The sequence below is a fragment of the Microtus pennsylvanicus genome, chromosome 5, assembly GCF_037038515.1.
Source record: "Microtus pennsylvanicus isolate mMicPen1 chromosome 5, mMicPen1.hap1, whole genome shotgun sequence".
In the NCBI taxonomy this organism is placed as follows: domain Eukaryota; kingdom Metazoa; phylum Chordata; class Mammalia; order Rodentia; family Cricetidae; genus Microtus; species Microtus pennsylvanicus.
Window position 1 is genome coordinate 122,514,492 of NC_134583.1, and position 15,312 is coordinate 122,529,803.

At 47.0% G+C, this 15,312-nt stretch overlaps 1 protein-coding gene and 1 long non-coding RNA gene across 6 annotated transcripts in view; one reads left to right on the forward strand and one right to left on the reverse strand.

The window, feature by feature from the left end:
- Dnmbp (dynamin binding protein) overlaps window positions 1-15,312 on the reverse strand; it is a 96,591-nt gene that overhangs the window by 55,865 nt on the left and 25,414 nt on the right. For all 5 annotated transcript variants that reach the window (XM_075974155.1, XM_075974152.1, XM_075974157.1 and 2 more), the window contains 3 exons: window positions 10,324-10,478; window positions 7,867-7,989; window positions 684-2,663 (listed from right to left, as the gene is read on the reverse strand). In XM_075974155.1, coding sequence (XP_075830270.1) covers window positions 684-2,663; window positions 7,867-7,989; window positions 10,324-10,468 — 2,248 coding nt within the window. In that variant the 5' untranslated portion in view covers window positions 10,469-10,478. The remainder of the gene's footprint in view (window positions 1-683; window positions 2,664-7,866; window positions 7,990-10,323; window positions 10,479-15,312) is intronic.
- Window positions 862-10,432, forward strand: LOC142850499 (uncharacterized). Its single transcript, XR_012910700.1, has 3 exons — window positions 862-949; window positions 9,877-10,027; window positions 10,349-10,432. It is a non-coding gene; the product is annotated as an uncharacterized LOC142850499 (long non-coding RNA).

The following is a 15,312-nucleotide window of genomic DNA, read 5'->3' on the forward strand; positions in this document are numbered from 1 at the left end:
TGAGGAACAGTACCTAAAGTTGACTCTGACCCATACACACGTACACACATATGCATGCATACCTACACATAGACCTTTGCATGCCCCATGCACACACACATCTTCGGACACTAGCCACAGAAAATACATTTTTGAATGTACAAGGTGGGAAGCAAACAGCTCTATTAGTGAAAACACCAGCTTAGAACCTCAGCTCTCGGCAAGTTACTTAACGGCTCGGTCTTAGTTCCTCCCTCTGTGACGTGGCCATCTGAACAATCCCTATGTGTACCTCCATGAGGGCTGTGAAGACTGTGAACGCATGGTAACAACAAATGCTACAAGTAAGAAAGACGGGATATCACTGCTGACATACGGCCCCTGGTCACAAAGATACGAGTTTTCATTTTCTCAGGAAACTTGGCCTGGAAGACATCAGTTTAAAAAGTCTCATTTAGGGACTTCCTATCTGCAATGCAGTGTGAATGCCACAGTGGCAGAGAGGGGTGCTGTGTCAAAACTACACACGGCTTCTCTATGTGAGCAGTAAGTGAAGTCAGGGGACATAGTGGTCACAGATGCAGAATGAGGAACTGGGTGACGAGACCATAAATCGCTGTGTGAATCAGGATGTTTTTGACATCACGAGGCCCTCCCTGAGCCTCGGTTCAGGAACCAGGGTCACACTGTTTCCTGTCACTTACCTCTTAGCTGCTGGAGCTCCAGGCTCAGACTCTGAATGGTGCTCTCATAGAACTTGAGATTCTCCAAAGTCTCTGCCCTCAGAGACTCATCCTGCTTGTCCTCCAACATCAAGGTCAGCTCCTCCTGAGCCCTGGTGTACATGTCCAAGTCGTGTTCCACGTCCTGAATCCTCACCAGCACAGAGGGGCACGGAGAAGTCTGGGCTGGGCTCTGCTCCACGTGCTCAGGGCCCTCCTTCTCTGGGGCCTCCCAACTGGCACAGAAGGTGGGCTTGGGGGAGGCTGAGTTCATCCTCTGCTGTGCAGAAGGAGGCAGGGGAGCTGGGCGGGAGGGCCGCACAGCCAAAGTGGGTGCTGGTTTGGAGCTCTGATCAACCAGCAAGTGGGAAGAAGTGGGCGTCGGGGTACAGGGTCTGGGTGGGGGTGGCCTCAGGGCCTTTCTCTTCTCTGGGGGATCCTGTGATGGCGCCGACTTTGAGGAACCTCTGACAATATCCTTCTCAGAGTTAAAGTTCATGATTGAAAAGCGGCGGACGATTTTATCTGACTCTGTTCTGGGCTCGGCCAGGCTCTTCTCAAACTCGATCAGCTGCTGGGTCAACTTGGAATCCAGGTCAATGCTGTCCCCCTGTGATGCTGTGGTTACTTCTGTGGCGGACCCCTTGTCTGGTGGCCCAGGCCTCCTCTCTGGTCTCTCTGGTGCGGAATAGAGGCTGAAGGCATTTTCTGCAGATGGTTGATGCTTCTGAGCACAGCTGGCTAGAGCCCGAGGGCTTAAGTAGCTAGGTTTGGCTATCCTAGAGGCCACGAGGGAGGAGGCCCTGTGGAGTGGGGGTGCTGGCTTCTGGAGGGACCTACCCTGGGCATATGTTCTTTGGGGAGGCAGGCTAGAGTAGTCCCTAGTCCTGGCTTCAGGAGGGACAAACTCAGAGAATGGGTCTGAGCTCTGGCAGCTCTCTCCTGCTGGAGAAGAAAACTGACTTTTCTGCATTTGGGGGTGAAAAGGTCCCCGAGGCTGGGAATAAATGCCATTGACTATCTCTGAGGGGTCAGGTGTGGAAGGGTCTTTAATAAGAGGCCTATCAAGATCCACACCTGGGCAGCTTCCTGAGGCATCATCACCCTGGCCAGAGTTCTTATTTATAACACCAGCAGGGACCCCATGACCTAGGCGAGCTGGGGTTTGTTCAGACAGACCCCAGTCAGGCCTGTCTGCTCCTGTCTCCTGTGGTTCGAGTTGTGCCTCCTCCACCACTGAGGTCTCCAACCCGTCCACAGGGTTTTCAGAGTTCTTAGGGAGACTGTCTTCCGGGGGCAGAACCACGGTTTCCTCTGTCCTGGTGCCAGGACAAAGCTTCACAAAGCGGTGGGGAAAGATACCTGTCCTGCCCTTCAAACGTCCTTCAAGCCATCCATCCTCCAAGGTTCCCAGAATCTGGATTTTATCCCCAACCTCGAAATCCAACTCATTGGGCTCCAGAGCTTGGAATCTGTAGAGGGCAAGTCCATAGGTCCCCGAAGGGCGGTCATCCTCGTCGGCCCCACTTTCTGTTTCTTCCGTAGAGATGTCCACATCACCATTAGCAAGGCAGCTGTCTCCACCTCCAGAATTTACCGACTCATCCACAGTCCTCAAGGGCCCCAAAAGCTCTACAAAGCCTTCTGGGAAAATGCCTCTCCGCCCCTCCAGCTCTCCCTCAAACCAGCCTGGCTCAGGAACTCCGATAATGGTAATCAGATCTCCTTCCCTGAAGTCCAGTTCCTCGTCCAGCTGGGCAGACAGCCCCATGAGGGCCCGTGCTTGTCCCATGGAGTATTCTGGAATCTGAAGCGATGTACTCTGTGAGTGCCACTGTCGGCTCTGAGAGGACAGACACAGCTCACGAACACAGGACGATGGGAAGAAGCCCCGGGCACCCCAACAGCTTCGGCCCTGCAGCCATCCTGCAGTCGGAGCGCCATCGAGAACCACCAGGTCTCCTAGGAAAGAAGCAGAAGTCAGAGCTTTGACCAGAACCCCAGGGAATAACACTATGGCCAACAGACAGGACTGTACTGTGCAGCCCAGGCTTCCACTACAGTTCTCATGCCTCGGCCTGAGCTAGGCTTGCATGTATGCTCATGAAGATGTTCTCCTCCTACCACGTGAGGCCTGAAGACAGAATTAGGAGGTTGGGCTTGGCAGGAAGTACCTTCACCTGCTCAGCCACCTCGCTGGCCCTATAGATCTTAAAAAGAATTCCAGGGACCTGCTCTTTTGTTGCCGCAAATAACCAGTACTTCGGGTTATCGTCACAAAATATAAACCAAAAAGTCACATTGGTCTTAGTGTTTAGATTCAGCACAGTTTAAAAACACATTCCATAGTTCCACAATCAATTGCTTTATAACAAATGCTTGATTATATAATTATGGATATTCATTTTGTGGATTACTAATTTTAATCTTGCTTTTAGCTCTCCCCACCCAGGTCTGTGCAGGGGTCCCACTCTCCTGAGCAGAGCCGCTTGAGGGATACAGAACGGGGGCAAATAGTAAGGAAGAGACAGCAGCGCATGGTTTCCAGGCAAATGCATTGGAGAAGGGCTATCTATTATGTTCTTGATTACTTTTATTTTGTATGTAGTGGTGTTTGCCTGCAGGTATGTCTATGCACCAGGCCTGAGAACAGAAGAGGGAGTCAGATCCCTTGGAACTAGAATTCTAGGTGGTCGTGGGTCACTGTGTAGGCACTGGGAACAGAACCTGGGTCCTCTGCAAGAGCACTCAGCACTCAACTTCTCGGCCTGGTGCCTGACTTTTAAAAAGATTGTGTGCCCTATCTTCCCAAGTGCATGCAAGTGATTTAGGGATGGGTGCATGTCTCTTCTGTATCTTAAGATCTCTGAGATCTTGCCTTTTGCAGAGTGAACACTCAGTATCCATTTGTTAATAATGATTGTTCTTTAGCTTCAGCTCCCAAATTCATATTCTCCTGTATCTAAAATTGGCTACATTGATAACTTCCTTGTTCCCTCTAATTTCCTTTTCCAAAACATTTCTTCCATTTATTACTTCTCTCTTTGCTAATACCCTAGCAAAATTTAATTCCCACTGTCTTTCCTTTAGAATTTTACCCCGAACATTTTTCTTCCAGCCCATCAAATGATTATAAATGTGCCAATTTTACTGCATCCTCTTGCTAAAACTCCAGTCACGAGGCACGATGGCCTGCTGCTCACCAAGTTCTTTCCTAGTAATCCTTCTCTGTTTTCTGAGATAGGGTCTCACTCCGGAACACAGGCTGGCCTGAAACTTGGCACAATTCTCCTGCCTCAGACTCCCATGTGCTGGGAACAATCCCTTTCTTATTGTCTGAGTTCAGTACAACATGCTTGTTCTGCATACACTCAGAAGTTAAATGGCCTTTAACAATAGGCCATTTGTTTTCTCTTCATTCAAGCTTGTGCTCAATTTTATCCAGTCACAACCTCTCTGTTCTCCAACCATCCATCATGATCTCACCTATGAGATCCTGGGAAATCTCACACAAGGGAATTTTCTTTTTCCTTTCTTTTTTTTTTTCACTTTGTTTGCTTTTGAGACAGGGTCTCACGATGTATCTCAGACTGGCTTCAAACTTGCAACCCTCCAGCCTCAGCCTTCTAAGTGCTCGTATTAAGATGTACCACCACATCCTGCCCAACTCCAAATCTTTACTATTCCTTCTTGCGGAATATTATTTTAAGGTGTGTTGCTTTTGTTTATGTTGTATTTGTTTAACTCTGTGAAGTTGTAATTCTTTGCCTGTCTAAAACACCTGATGGTTGTTTATAGCAAGGCAGGAGCAAGGATAGGCAGGGTTGGCAGGCAGAGAGGATAAATGAAAGGAAAACTGCAGAGAGGAGGAGGACCTCAGGGGCCAGCCGCGCAGCCAGCCATGGAGTAAGAGTGAAGGGAAGATTCACAGAAGTAAGGAAAGGGAAAAGCCCAGCGGCAAAAGGTGTGTGTGTGGGGGGGATAATTGAAGTTAGAAAAGCTGGCTAGAAACAAGCCAAGCTAAGGCCAGGCATTCACAAGATGTCTCCGTGTATTTATTTGGGAGCTGGGTGGTGGGCCCCTCAAAGAGTAAAAGAGTAAAAAACAACAATTTCTCCTCTCTCTCCATCTGAAACCTTAGAAGGTTTCCTTAGAAAAATCTTAGGAGCTCACATCAGCTACCAAAGAACCAAAGAATTCCATTTCTCTCTTCAGTCCTGGCATTTGTATGTTGGCACAGTGCATAGCACATAACATACCATTTTAGACTTAGTGGCAGACACACCATATATTTCTTGACTTGACTTTATTGCACTTAGAGTTTTATTTAGAGACACCTAACAATGCTCCCATATTCCTGTAGTCCTTAACTTCTGAACCCACATGCACTAGCCAAAGCTTTGGGTCCTGAGAATGACAAGTGCCCCCTCCCCCAGTGGCTCAAGGCCTGCCATCCAGACCACAGAGGGAAGACATGACTGCTCAGACACAATGGGCCTCTTGGTGAATAGGAAAATCAAAGCATGCCATAAGTCCCACTCCGCTCGCTCTGAAATGCCTCGTTCACGTCAGGCTGCAGAATGACAGTGCTGTCGGTCTGGCCAGCGCTCGCGAACTGGACAATAGGGCTTGTTTTCCTGTCTATTCCAACAGCGGTTTTGATGGGCTTTGTTTCCGGACAGACCGTAGCTCTGCTGCTTATTCATCGACCATAAAGGAGTTCTCAGGACAAAACAAGACACACACAAATTCCATGGCACTCTGATTCAACCCCCCCCCCCCCCGCATTTTTTGATTTTGTTATTTGTTTCTTCCCTTACTTGGTGACTACCTTTATTTTATAGGCCTAACTGTCCCTGGGGTGGGTCTGTTGTTGTGGTTTCTCTGGTTTTTGTTATCAAAAAATCTCTTGTTTTAAATAGTCAAGCAAGCTATCTCCCTGGAGTCCTGAGTTATTCTTTAGCAGTTCTAGACTTCAGAAACACCAACATAAAGAATTCCTGGAATGGTGGGGCCAGGATTGGGAACAGGAAAGAAGAAACTGCGGTGACCCTCGGGGTCAAATGTGACTACTCCCAGCCATACTGCTTGTTTCTTTGGATGGAATTTTTCTTCGAACAGGAAGTGGATTGGAAGTGAGATTACAGGAAGGAATGCAGGTCTTGTTAGACTCTGATACGAGTGGTCTGGCTCTGCAGGGTTCACTCCCCGCTTGACTCCACTCCTGGCACTAGCGGCCCCGGGGGACTGTGCTTTGTGCAGATCATGTATTTTCTTTTGGTTCCTTATACTAACACTTCATCCCATGGCATTGAAATTTAAGGTACTTGTGCGTCAACTGATAAAGATCAGAGACTTATTTATAAATTATCATTTATGCTATTGGCCTTTTGAGAGGAGGTTGCCTAGAAGTGCTAGGTGTAGACAGCCTATGTCTACAAAAGCCTATAACAGCACTATGTGCTATACGAGGATGATGGGTGACATCCCATAATATACAGTCCTTTCTTGCTTGCTCTTAATCTCCTCATCTTTTTGTCTTTCCCTTGCCATATTCTTTTCCTTTTCTTCCTTCCTTTCCCACTTTCTCTTCACTTTTTGTTTCTCTCTCTCTCTTTTCTTTGATAGTTGGTGACTCCAGACACTAATTCTGACTCTTCTAGAAGACAGATTTGTTTCTGAACCCATAACACAAAGAACAGTCCAAACCAATTAGGTAGCTTCAGGAAAGGGGGGAAGGGTGACACCTGCTGGAAGAATTACTGATGACTCCACTTCCAGGTAGACTCTCTGGGGAAACATCGGCCCAAACCAGCTTCGCAGAAGGGAAGGCACAGCAGGGCCTCGGGAACTTCAGAGTGCCTCTCCTGCCTGGTTTACATTATAACCTCATTGGTCCTAACAGCTACCCTGGAGATGTGGCTCAATGAAGATTGCTTCTGTGTCTACTGTGCTCCCAGCCAGGTTCAGCCTCCAACACTGAAACAAACAAGTGGCCACGCTGCTCACATCCTGTGTGTGGCTCGCAGAGACACCGACAGGCTCTTGTCCTTCTCCCCTCCTACCTGGGGAGGCCTGCCCTGGGCTCGAGACCACCTTGAGACAGCTGTGAGTGAGGACAAAGATCCTGCTATAAGCTCCAGTCTAGTTGCACTGTCTTCCCAACCCTGGATAGCAAGAAGTCTACAAACCAGAGGGAAAGGCAAAGACTAACATGCATGAAACTCCCAAGACAGGTCTTAAGGATGAACATCCAGAAAAAAAAAATCCAATATTCTTTTCCTCTCACTGACTAGGGGCTACAGAAGTTTGCTAGGTCTGGTGTTCCCCACCATGTGTGCATGTGTGCGTGTGTGCGTGCATGTGTGTGTTTATGTGTGTGTGTAAGAATTAAGCTTGTGTCTTCAGCATCATACTAAAAGAACAGTTAAAATACAAACAACACAACTTGTAAGCTCTATTGTGATATGTTGACTAGGACATCACAAAACTGGGTGGGTCACAAGCCTCAGGCTACAGCACTATTGGTCCACCTCTGTGTTTATGTAGAAGGGAGTGGGCTTAACCAGGTGGACCTGTGGAAATGATTTCCTATCCATCTTTGGAAGTCCGTGCCTGTTAGGGCCGAGTATCCTGGGGATGGGCTAGCGCCATCTGTTTAAACCGGTCCCTTTTAAACTGGTTCTCACAAGAACTTTTACACTGCCCGACGGAGGCACGGAAATGGGGCGGTCTTGCGTGTCTCGGTGGTCACATCAAAGTTACTGCTTCCCTATTGCATATTAGTAAGTAGCAATGTTGTCAGCAAAATCATACAAGGTAGACTTTCTGGAGAAGAGATTAGCACTGTCTAAAGTGTCCACAGCACTGGGGAGACAGAGGCAGGTGGATCACCTCTGTGAGTTTGAGGCCAGCCTGACCTATATATGAAGTTCCAAGCCAGTCAGGTATATACAGTAAGAACCTGTCTCAAAAAAATTACAAGTAATCTAAATCAATAAAAGAATACCTGAGAAAATCCCATGAAAATGATCAAGTCCTACTAACACAAGGCCTCGCTCTCAGCCGCATTCCATCAGTGGTGCAGACTTCAGAGAGGACTCTCCAATGAAAACATCTCTAAAGACCCTGGCTCAAGATTCTTGGATTTCTGATGCGCTCTTACCTCGATGGAGAGAAAGACTGTTCAGCTCCCGAGATGTGAATTCACAGGTGCAAACAAACAGACTCTCCCCCTCCTTCAGACTGGGGATCGTCACAACCTCCACAAAACTGCTGGGAAACTGTCCTGAAAGACAGACGCACACATGTTAAACACTGAGTGCTCTTTTAATATTAAATTTTCTCTCTGTTTGTGTACAATGACAGCTTCTTTCTGAGTTCATTTACCAATTCTGAATTAAGATTGACCCAATGCTAATAATTAGAGAATTTACTATAGAAGTGCATAGCACAGAACGAGATGTATACAGAGGACAGAGAATACAATTTAAAAGCAGTTATTGGGCCAGTGAGAGGGTTCAGCGGGTAAAGGCACTGCTGCCATGCTTGACAACCTGAGTCAGACTCCCAGGTCCCTATGGTACAAGGAGAGAAATGAATCCTCTGTCCTGTGCTCTCCACATACACACAGTACCTAAGTAAGCGTTAACCACTGGCACTCTAGCAGGTTCACTGAAGAGGGAAATGTGAGTGGGTTGTCTAGGTCTTCAGAGATCTGCAAATCTACTTAGACAAAAAAGATAATGGAATCCTGAAACCCAAATCACACCAGCTATGCACTAGGCCATGGAAGTTGGCTGGGAGGAACACAGGTGGGTTTTTTTGTTTGTTTGTTTTTGTTTTTTTGTTTTGTTTGTTTGTTTGGTTGGTTGGTTTTTTGAGATAAGGTTTCTCTGTAGCTTTGGAGCCTGTCCTGGAACTCACTCTTAGACCAGGCTGGCCTCAAACTCACCGAGATCTGCCTGTGTCTGTCTCCCAAGTGCTGGGATTAAAGGCATGTGCCACCACCACTGCCCAGCTTGAACACAAGATTTTTATGAAGCAGAGCAGTTCAGTCTGAGATGGGTAGAGTTTTAGAGGTGGTGTAGGAAGACAGGGCCTGACAGCTGGAGGAGAACAACAGATGTTTCCCAAATCTGCCCACACATCTCCAGACCTGCCTCTGCCTCCCAAGTGCTGGGATTAAAGGCATACGCCACCAGGGCCCAGCCTATCATTCTTTTTAATTATTGCTTTATTGTGTGTGTGTGTTTTGTCTGCATGTTTGTCTGTACACCATGTGCAGGCCAGAAGAGGGCATCGGCTCCTCTGAAACTAGAGTTAGACTGTTGTTGCTATATGATGCTAGGAATCGAACCCAGAACCTCTGGAAGGGCAGACAGTCTCTTTAACCACCCAGCCATCTCTCCAGGCCCCCATCCAATCATTCTTAAAATAACAGCAGCAGCATTTATAAGACACAGCTCTGGCTGGGCGGTGGTGGCGCATGCCTTTAATCTCAGCACTTGGGAGGCAGGGGCAGGTGGATCTCTGTGAGTTCAAGACCAGCCTGGTCTACAGAGCGAGTGCCAGGACAGGCTCCAAAGCTACAGAGAAACCCTGTCTCGAAAAACCAAAAAAAAAAAAAAAAAAAAAAAAAAAAAAAAAAAAAAAAAAAAAAAAGACACAGCTCTGATGATGTCAAAAGCACCACAGTTTCTGGCCTCCTCAACTTCTTACTTCACACACTTTGTCCTCTGGACCTCGCAGCCACTTGGTGCCCTATCCATGCTTCCTCAGTGCTCCTGTGTTCACGCACATGTCAGGGCCACTGAGCAAGCAATCCTCTCTGCGAACACCCCCTCCCCAGTTTTATCTCTGACCAGAAACATCACTTCTACTAGACTATAGTCTGTGAATTCCCCAAAATTGGTAAGCGTTCCGTTCCGAGCACCTACTCAGAACTACACCACACCCTCCAAGCCACATGCACACAAACACGTGTAAATTAAGGACTAACTGAGTCTAACTGTGTGATGTGTCATGAAAGGTCTGCCATGCCTCAGGGTAGTTAATGGAAGAAATCATGGCAACAGAAATCTCAGAAACAGAAGGAGGATAGCCAGAAGCACAAACGTGCGAGACAGAAACATCCAGGACAGAGGGTGGCTTTAATTAACTGTTCCCAATGCAGATCTAGGAAGGACTTGCCTGAAGAGAATGGAAGATGGAGCAGGAGCTGTTGAAGGAGGAATGAGGTGGAGCATACTTACATCCCGCTCACCAAGGCAAGCCTGCTGCCAAGAGCGATGGTAAAGGGCAAGTGTTCCGAAGAGAGGTATAAGGTACGATTTGAGGAGGGGAATAAGAGCACTGGACATGGAAGACAGAGCATTGGGAAGGGAAAGGAAAGGCAGGTAGAAAACCTAGGCTGGGGCAGAAGTGCCCACCCATCCAGCCTCCACAAGGAATCAATACGGAGAGATGGGCAATGGTAGAAACTCTCCTCACAGGCCAGAGCAATGGTGAGCACAGAAGGAAGACATGGCAGAAGGGCAGTTACTCACTTGGGCTTCCCATTTGGCTTTACCTTTAATATGCAAAGAAACGAGGGGCCGTGTGTGGAAGGAGTATCTCTTACCTGTAACATCTTCCTTCTTTCCCAGAAGCCAAAACTCATCCACCACGGCCAACACCTCAATGACATCTCCCACGAAGAGCGGCAGTTCCTCTGAGACGCTAGGGCAGAAGTCAAAGATGGCTCGGACCACAGAGCCAGCCTCCATACTGCACAACCTGGAAGCCCAAAGCATGAGAAAACACAGATATTTCAGACGCACCAGAAACCTGTTTCTTAAAAACCTAAAACTCAAATTATGAAGAAAATATAAACACGATAGAAAATATATAAAATCTAAAGTTGTTCCTTTAAAAATAATGATTTCCTCATTATTTTAATTAGCTTCCTCTCAGTGTGAGTCTAGAATTGGAAACAAACAACAAAACACTAACAACTGACTCAGACCGTAGAGATAAAAGATTGGGAAGGCAGGCCTTAAAGTGCCGCGAGAGGGAGGTGAGGCTACTGACATTTTACCACGATTAAAGTTCTAGACAATGCAGTACTTTCAAAATATAGTATTTAAAAAAAAACAAAAACAAAATATAGTATTTAAAACCCACAGACTTTACATTACACACAGCATATCATCTATTTCCCACAATTGTGAGACCAGGATGCTGGCACTCTACCCAGTTAGATAATCTAATTTGTCCAAGGACACAGTGCAGCAGGGATAGGACTTGTACACCAAGATTTAAAACCCACAGAAAAACAGAAGGAAGTCAATGAAAAGAATGAGAAAGGGCCAGAGATGGTGTCTCTAGGGGACATTTAGTACCAGCAGATCAAGCATTTGATTCTGGTTTGGAGACGCCTGTGGTCCAACCTGCACTGTTGTGGGACTACACTGCAATGCATGAGGGGTCCATTGCCCTGGTGTATGGGGCTGGAGAGCTAAGAATGTGTCTACACACTAGAAAATAAGGACACGAGATGTATGTGTGTGTTCACTCGGAAAGGCTCAGCCACGATCAGACCGACATTCCCCAAATGCCTTCCCAGGGGCTGCACAGGGGCAGCCCCAGCTCTCCAGGCTCCTCAAAGACTCATTCAGTGTTGCTGAAGGTGGAGATTATTTTTCTTCTCACATATGAGTAGCCTCATCGAAAAGCACCAAGACAGGCCAGTGAGGGGGCTCAGCTGATAAAGGTGACTGTCTCCAAGCCTGACAGAGTTTGATTCCCAGGACCTATGACAGGAGAGAGAAGCAGGGGCTGGAGGGAGAGCTCAGCAGTTAAGAGTCCTTACTGCTTTTCTAGGGGACACGAGTTTGGTTGCCAGCATCCATGTCAGGTGACTCACAACTGCCTATAATTCTAGCTCATGGGAATCCAAACAAAATCCTCTTCTGGCCTCTGAGGGCAACCACATATACATGGTTCACACACACACACACGAAGTAAATAAGTATATATAAATATTTAAAAAGAACCAAATGCCTAATGGAAAGAAAGTAAGACAGCTATAACTGTGGTTTATGACTTTCACTGGTGTGAAAAGAACGAAGGAAGTATCTAATAAATGCCTCAGCATATTGATTTTTTTAACCATGCTCGATAATTAAACATTACACATTTGGTCAAAGTAGCTTATTCCTGTATCACTGGGATTTTTTCAGTAATGAGATGACTGGGGCCACAGTAAAAGGAGAAGTGGCCCCTGCACTCCTCGCCCCCTTACACCACAGGATTTCTGCTTTCGCTTTCCCTTCCATGGTGCTTTGCATAGAACCCGGGGCCTCACGCATCCCACACAAGTGTTCTACTACTGAGCATCTATTAAAACCATCTAATTAGCTGTGCCTAACTCCAGCACTCCAGGGGCAGAGAGACAAGCAGGTCTCTGTGAGCTGGATATCAGACTGCTCTATATGATGAGCTCTAGGTAAGCCAGGGCTACTTAGTGAGGACCTGTTTAAAACAAACAGACAAAAAAGAAAACCAAACAAACCAAAACCCAAATCTAGTATTTATATAAATATACTTCGAAGAGATAGCATAGTGTGCACGTAAAATACCAGGCTTCTGCCGTGACGGAGGGCGGCATTCAAACCCCAGCTTCTGCCGTGACGGAGGGCGGCATTCAAACCCCAGCTTTACTACTTTGCTGCACACATCACTTACTCTCAGGCCTTCCGTTTCCATGACCTGAGAGATGAAGATATTAATACGCTCACAGTGATCGTCATGAGGATGACTACAGTGATAAAGATCAGTGACAACATCTACACAGTGCTTCCTCATGCCACGCACTGTACCGTGTTCCACATCAATGAGTCCTCACAATGACGTGTGTCATCGGTTCCCATTGGGCAGATGAGGAACAGGTTCAAAGAAGTGATAAATTCTAAGGCCACACTGGAAGTCAGGGACAGAATGGGAGTTCAAACGTCTGTCACCAAAGCCTCGCTGTACGAATGTGCCAAGGACATGACGGGCACAGTAGCTTCTCAATAAACATTAGTGTCTACTATAAGTCACTTCCACAATTAACGACAAGTTCAAATCTGTGCCACTGATCACCAAAGAATGTACTGTCTTCAAGCAGATAGACACTTCAATACGTCCTATTTCAACATGGTTAATTTAACTTTGACCATGTTTAAGAACAAGCACATGGGGTGGAGTGTGATGGTACATGCCCATGAATCCCAGAACTCAGGAGGCTGAGACTGGAGAACTTTGAGACCTAGATCAGCCTGGACTATGCAGTCAGATCTTGTCTGAGTCTTTCTGACATCTCCCAAAGAAGGCACCAAATGAACATGGCTTACTCGGACTTCCAGAAGCAAGTTCATACCTGCAGCCATACAGCCCTCTGCTGACTTACCACAGCCGCTGTCCTCGGCGGTTACAAGCCCCCAGGCCTTCCTCCTGCGGTGCCAGCCTGCTCTGCTTTCAGCTCATCTCCTTCATTGGTTTCATTTTTTTAAATAGATTTATCTATTTTTATTTTACGCATATGGGTGTTTTGCCTATATGTGTGTCTGGCACCTACTAGAAGAGGATGTTGGATCCCCTGGAACTGGGGTTACAGACGGTTGTGAGCAGCCATGTGGTGCTGGGAACTGACACTGGGTTCTCCAGAAGAGCAGCCAGTGCTCTGAACCAGCAAATTATCTTTTCAGCCACCTCACCCTCCAATCAGTTTTTTCATTCTTTTTTAATTTTAATTTTTTTTTTGAGACAGAATCTTACTGTGTCGCCCATGCTGGAACTTGCTATGTAGACAAGGCTGGCCTTGAACATACAGAGATCCACCTGCTTCTGCCTCCCAAATGTTGGGACTAAAGGTGCCACCATATCCAATTCAATCCACTTTCTAGTTCGCTGTTTACAACCCATAGCATCAACATTGCTAAAAGTCCCCAGAAAAACAAAAGTAGGTCAACTCTAGAAGGCAGGCTGACTCCTGCAGAGGTAAAGGACGCACATTGGCACTGGAGGCTCCCTACAGTTCTCACGTGCTCTGAGACCCCTTTCTCATTTCTGGCTGTCTTCCAAGCATCTGAAGTCACCAGATGTCAGACTTCTGCACAAGGGTAGTGTCTAAGAATTTTTTCCAAAACAGAAAACCAAGCATTTGACAAATCTCTTAACCATCTACGTTATTAAAATAAGTCCTCAGGGTTGGATCAAGATGGACATAATTTTCCGATACATTTTCTCAAAGCTCTCAGTGTCCAAGTGATTGTGCAGCTTGCTCACTGAACTGTTAGGACACAGCCTCAGACCCAGGGATTCCTTGCACTTTAGTCCTGCAAGCTGAAGGAGTTAGGCGTTCTTCCTGGCACCTTGTCACGCTGCCGGAAAATGACTCACTCGCAGAGAACCTGGTTCAATAAAGTCTTTACTAACCGACCTCCCACTCTGCTGGAATGAGTGTGTAATCCCAAGAGACACACACCCTGGAAGGGTGCAAGAGTCACAGCCTCCATGATTCATGTGTGCAAAGGTGGGGTCGATGTCCCCCACTTTATGCAGGTGATGGACTCATCTGGAGTTGCCCTGCCCTGTACACACTCTGAGAAGCACCGGTCGCCATCCGTGCTGGGGCCATTATAGAAACCCAAGGGTACACTTCAGAGCTTAATCATTAGTGGCTTCTGTAAGCTGTTCCAACTCCAGATGGAAGTTCACAGAAGAAACTACAGGACAGATGGGCTGTGGGAAAGCTGGGGAAATTACTGTCCAATACAGCATGGTGTCAGGGACATCCAAAAGATGCTGGACGCCACCCCTTTCTACTGGTGAACACCTGTTTCCTCCTCTGAAGAGGTGCTCTGTGTGTCAAATATAAAGATCCTGGGAAAGGTGATTCTCCAAACCCTTTAGGAAGGGGAAGTCTGTGAAGGAAGAGCTTGTGTCTTTGCCTGAGGATCTGCAGCAATGCCAGTGTGGGAAAGCTTAAGTGACTGGTGGACCTGGTGGAAATATCTGAAATACTCATATCTGAGCCACAGTTCTGCCCACCTAAAGGTAAACCAACCATCTCAGGCATAAACAGCTTCAGTCTCCAGTTTGTCTGAGTTTGACTCAGGAGTGGCGTGAGTAACCCAACTTCTTGGCTCTGAACAGCCTAAAGGACACTAAGAACAGCTACTCTCTGAGAACCCACCACGCCATATGTGCCAGGAGCCTGCACCAATCATTGCACTGTGGGCAGCAAGGCTCAAATCCCGGCACCACACCTTAGCAATCCACCCAAATTCGACAGCTAGCAAACAGCTAACCCAGAGGCAGAGCTCAAGCCCGGGGCTGCTAGGCTCATGGTCTTACTGAAAACATTGCTGATCTTAGATCACAGCAATCTTTCCTTCAAACCCACTGGACCATCACTTTCCTCCTTGGTTTCATCAACATTGTCGGGGAAATTGTTAAGCGTGGAAATAGACAGAATTTTATGCTCACCACCGTAATTGTAGCATGACATCTGACCCCAGGGACTTTATCACAGATTCTAGCCCCTTATCCAGTCATCAGCTGATATTTTCATAGATTGCAAAAG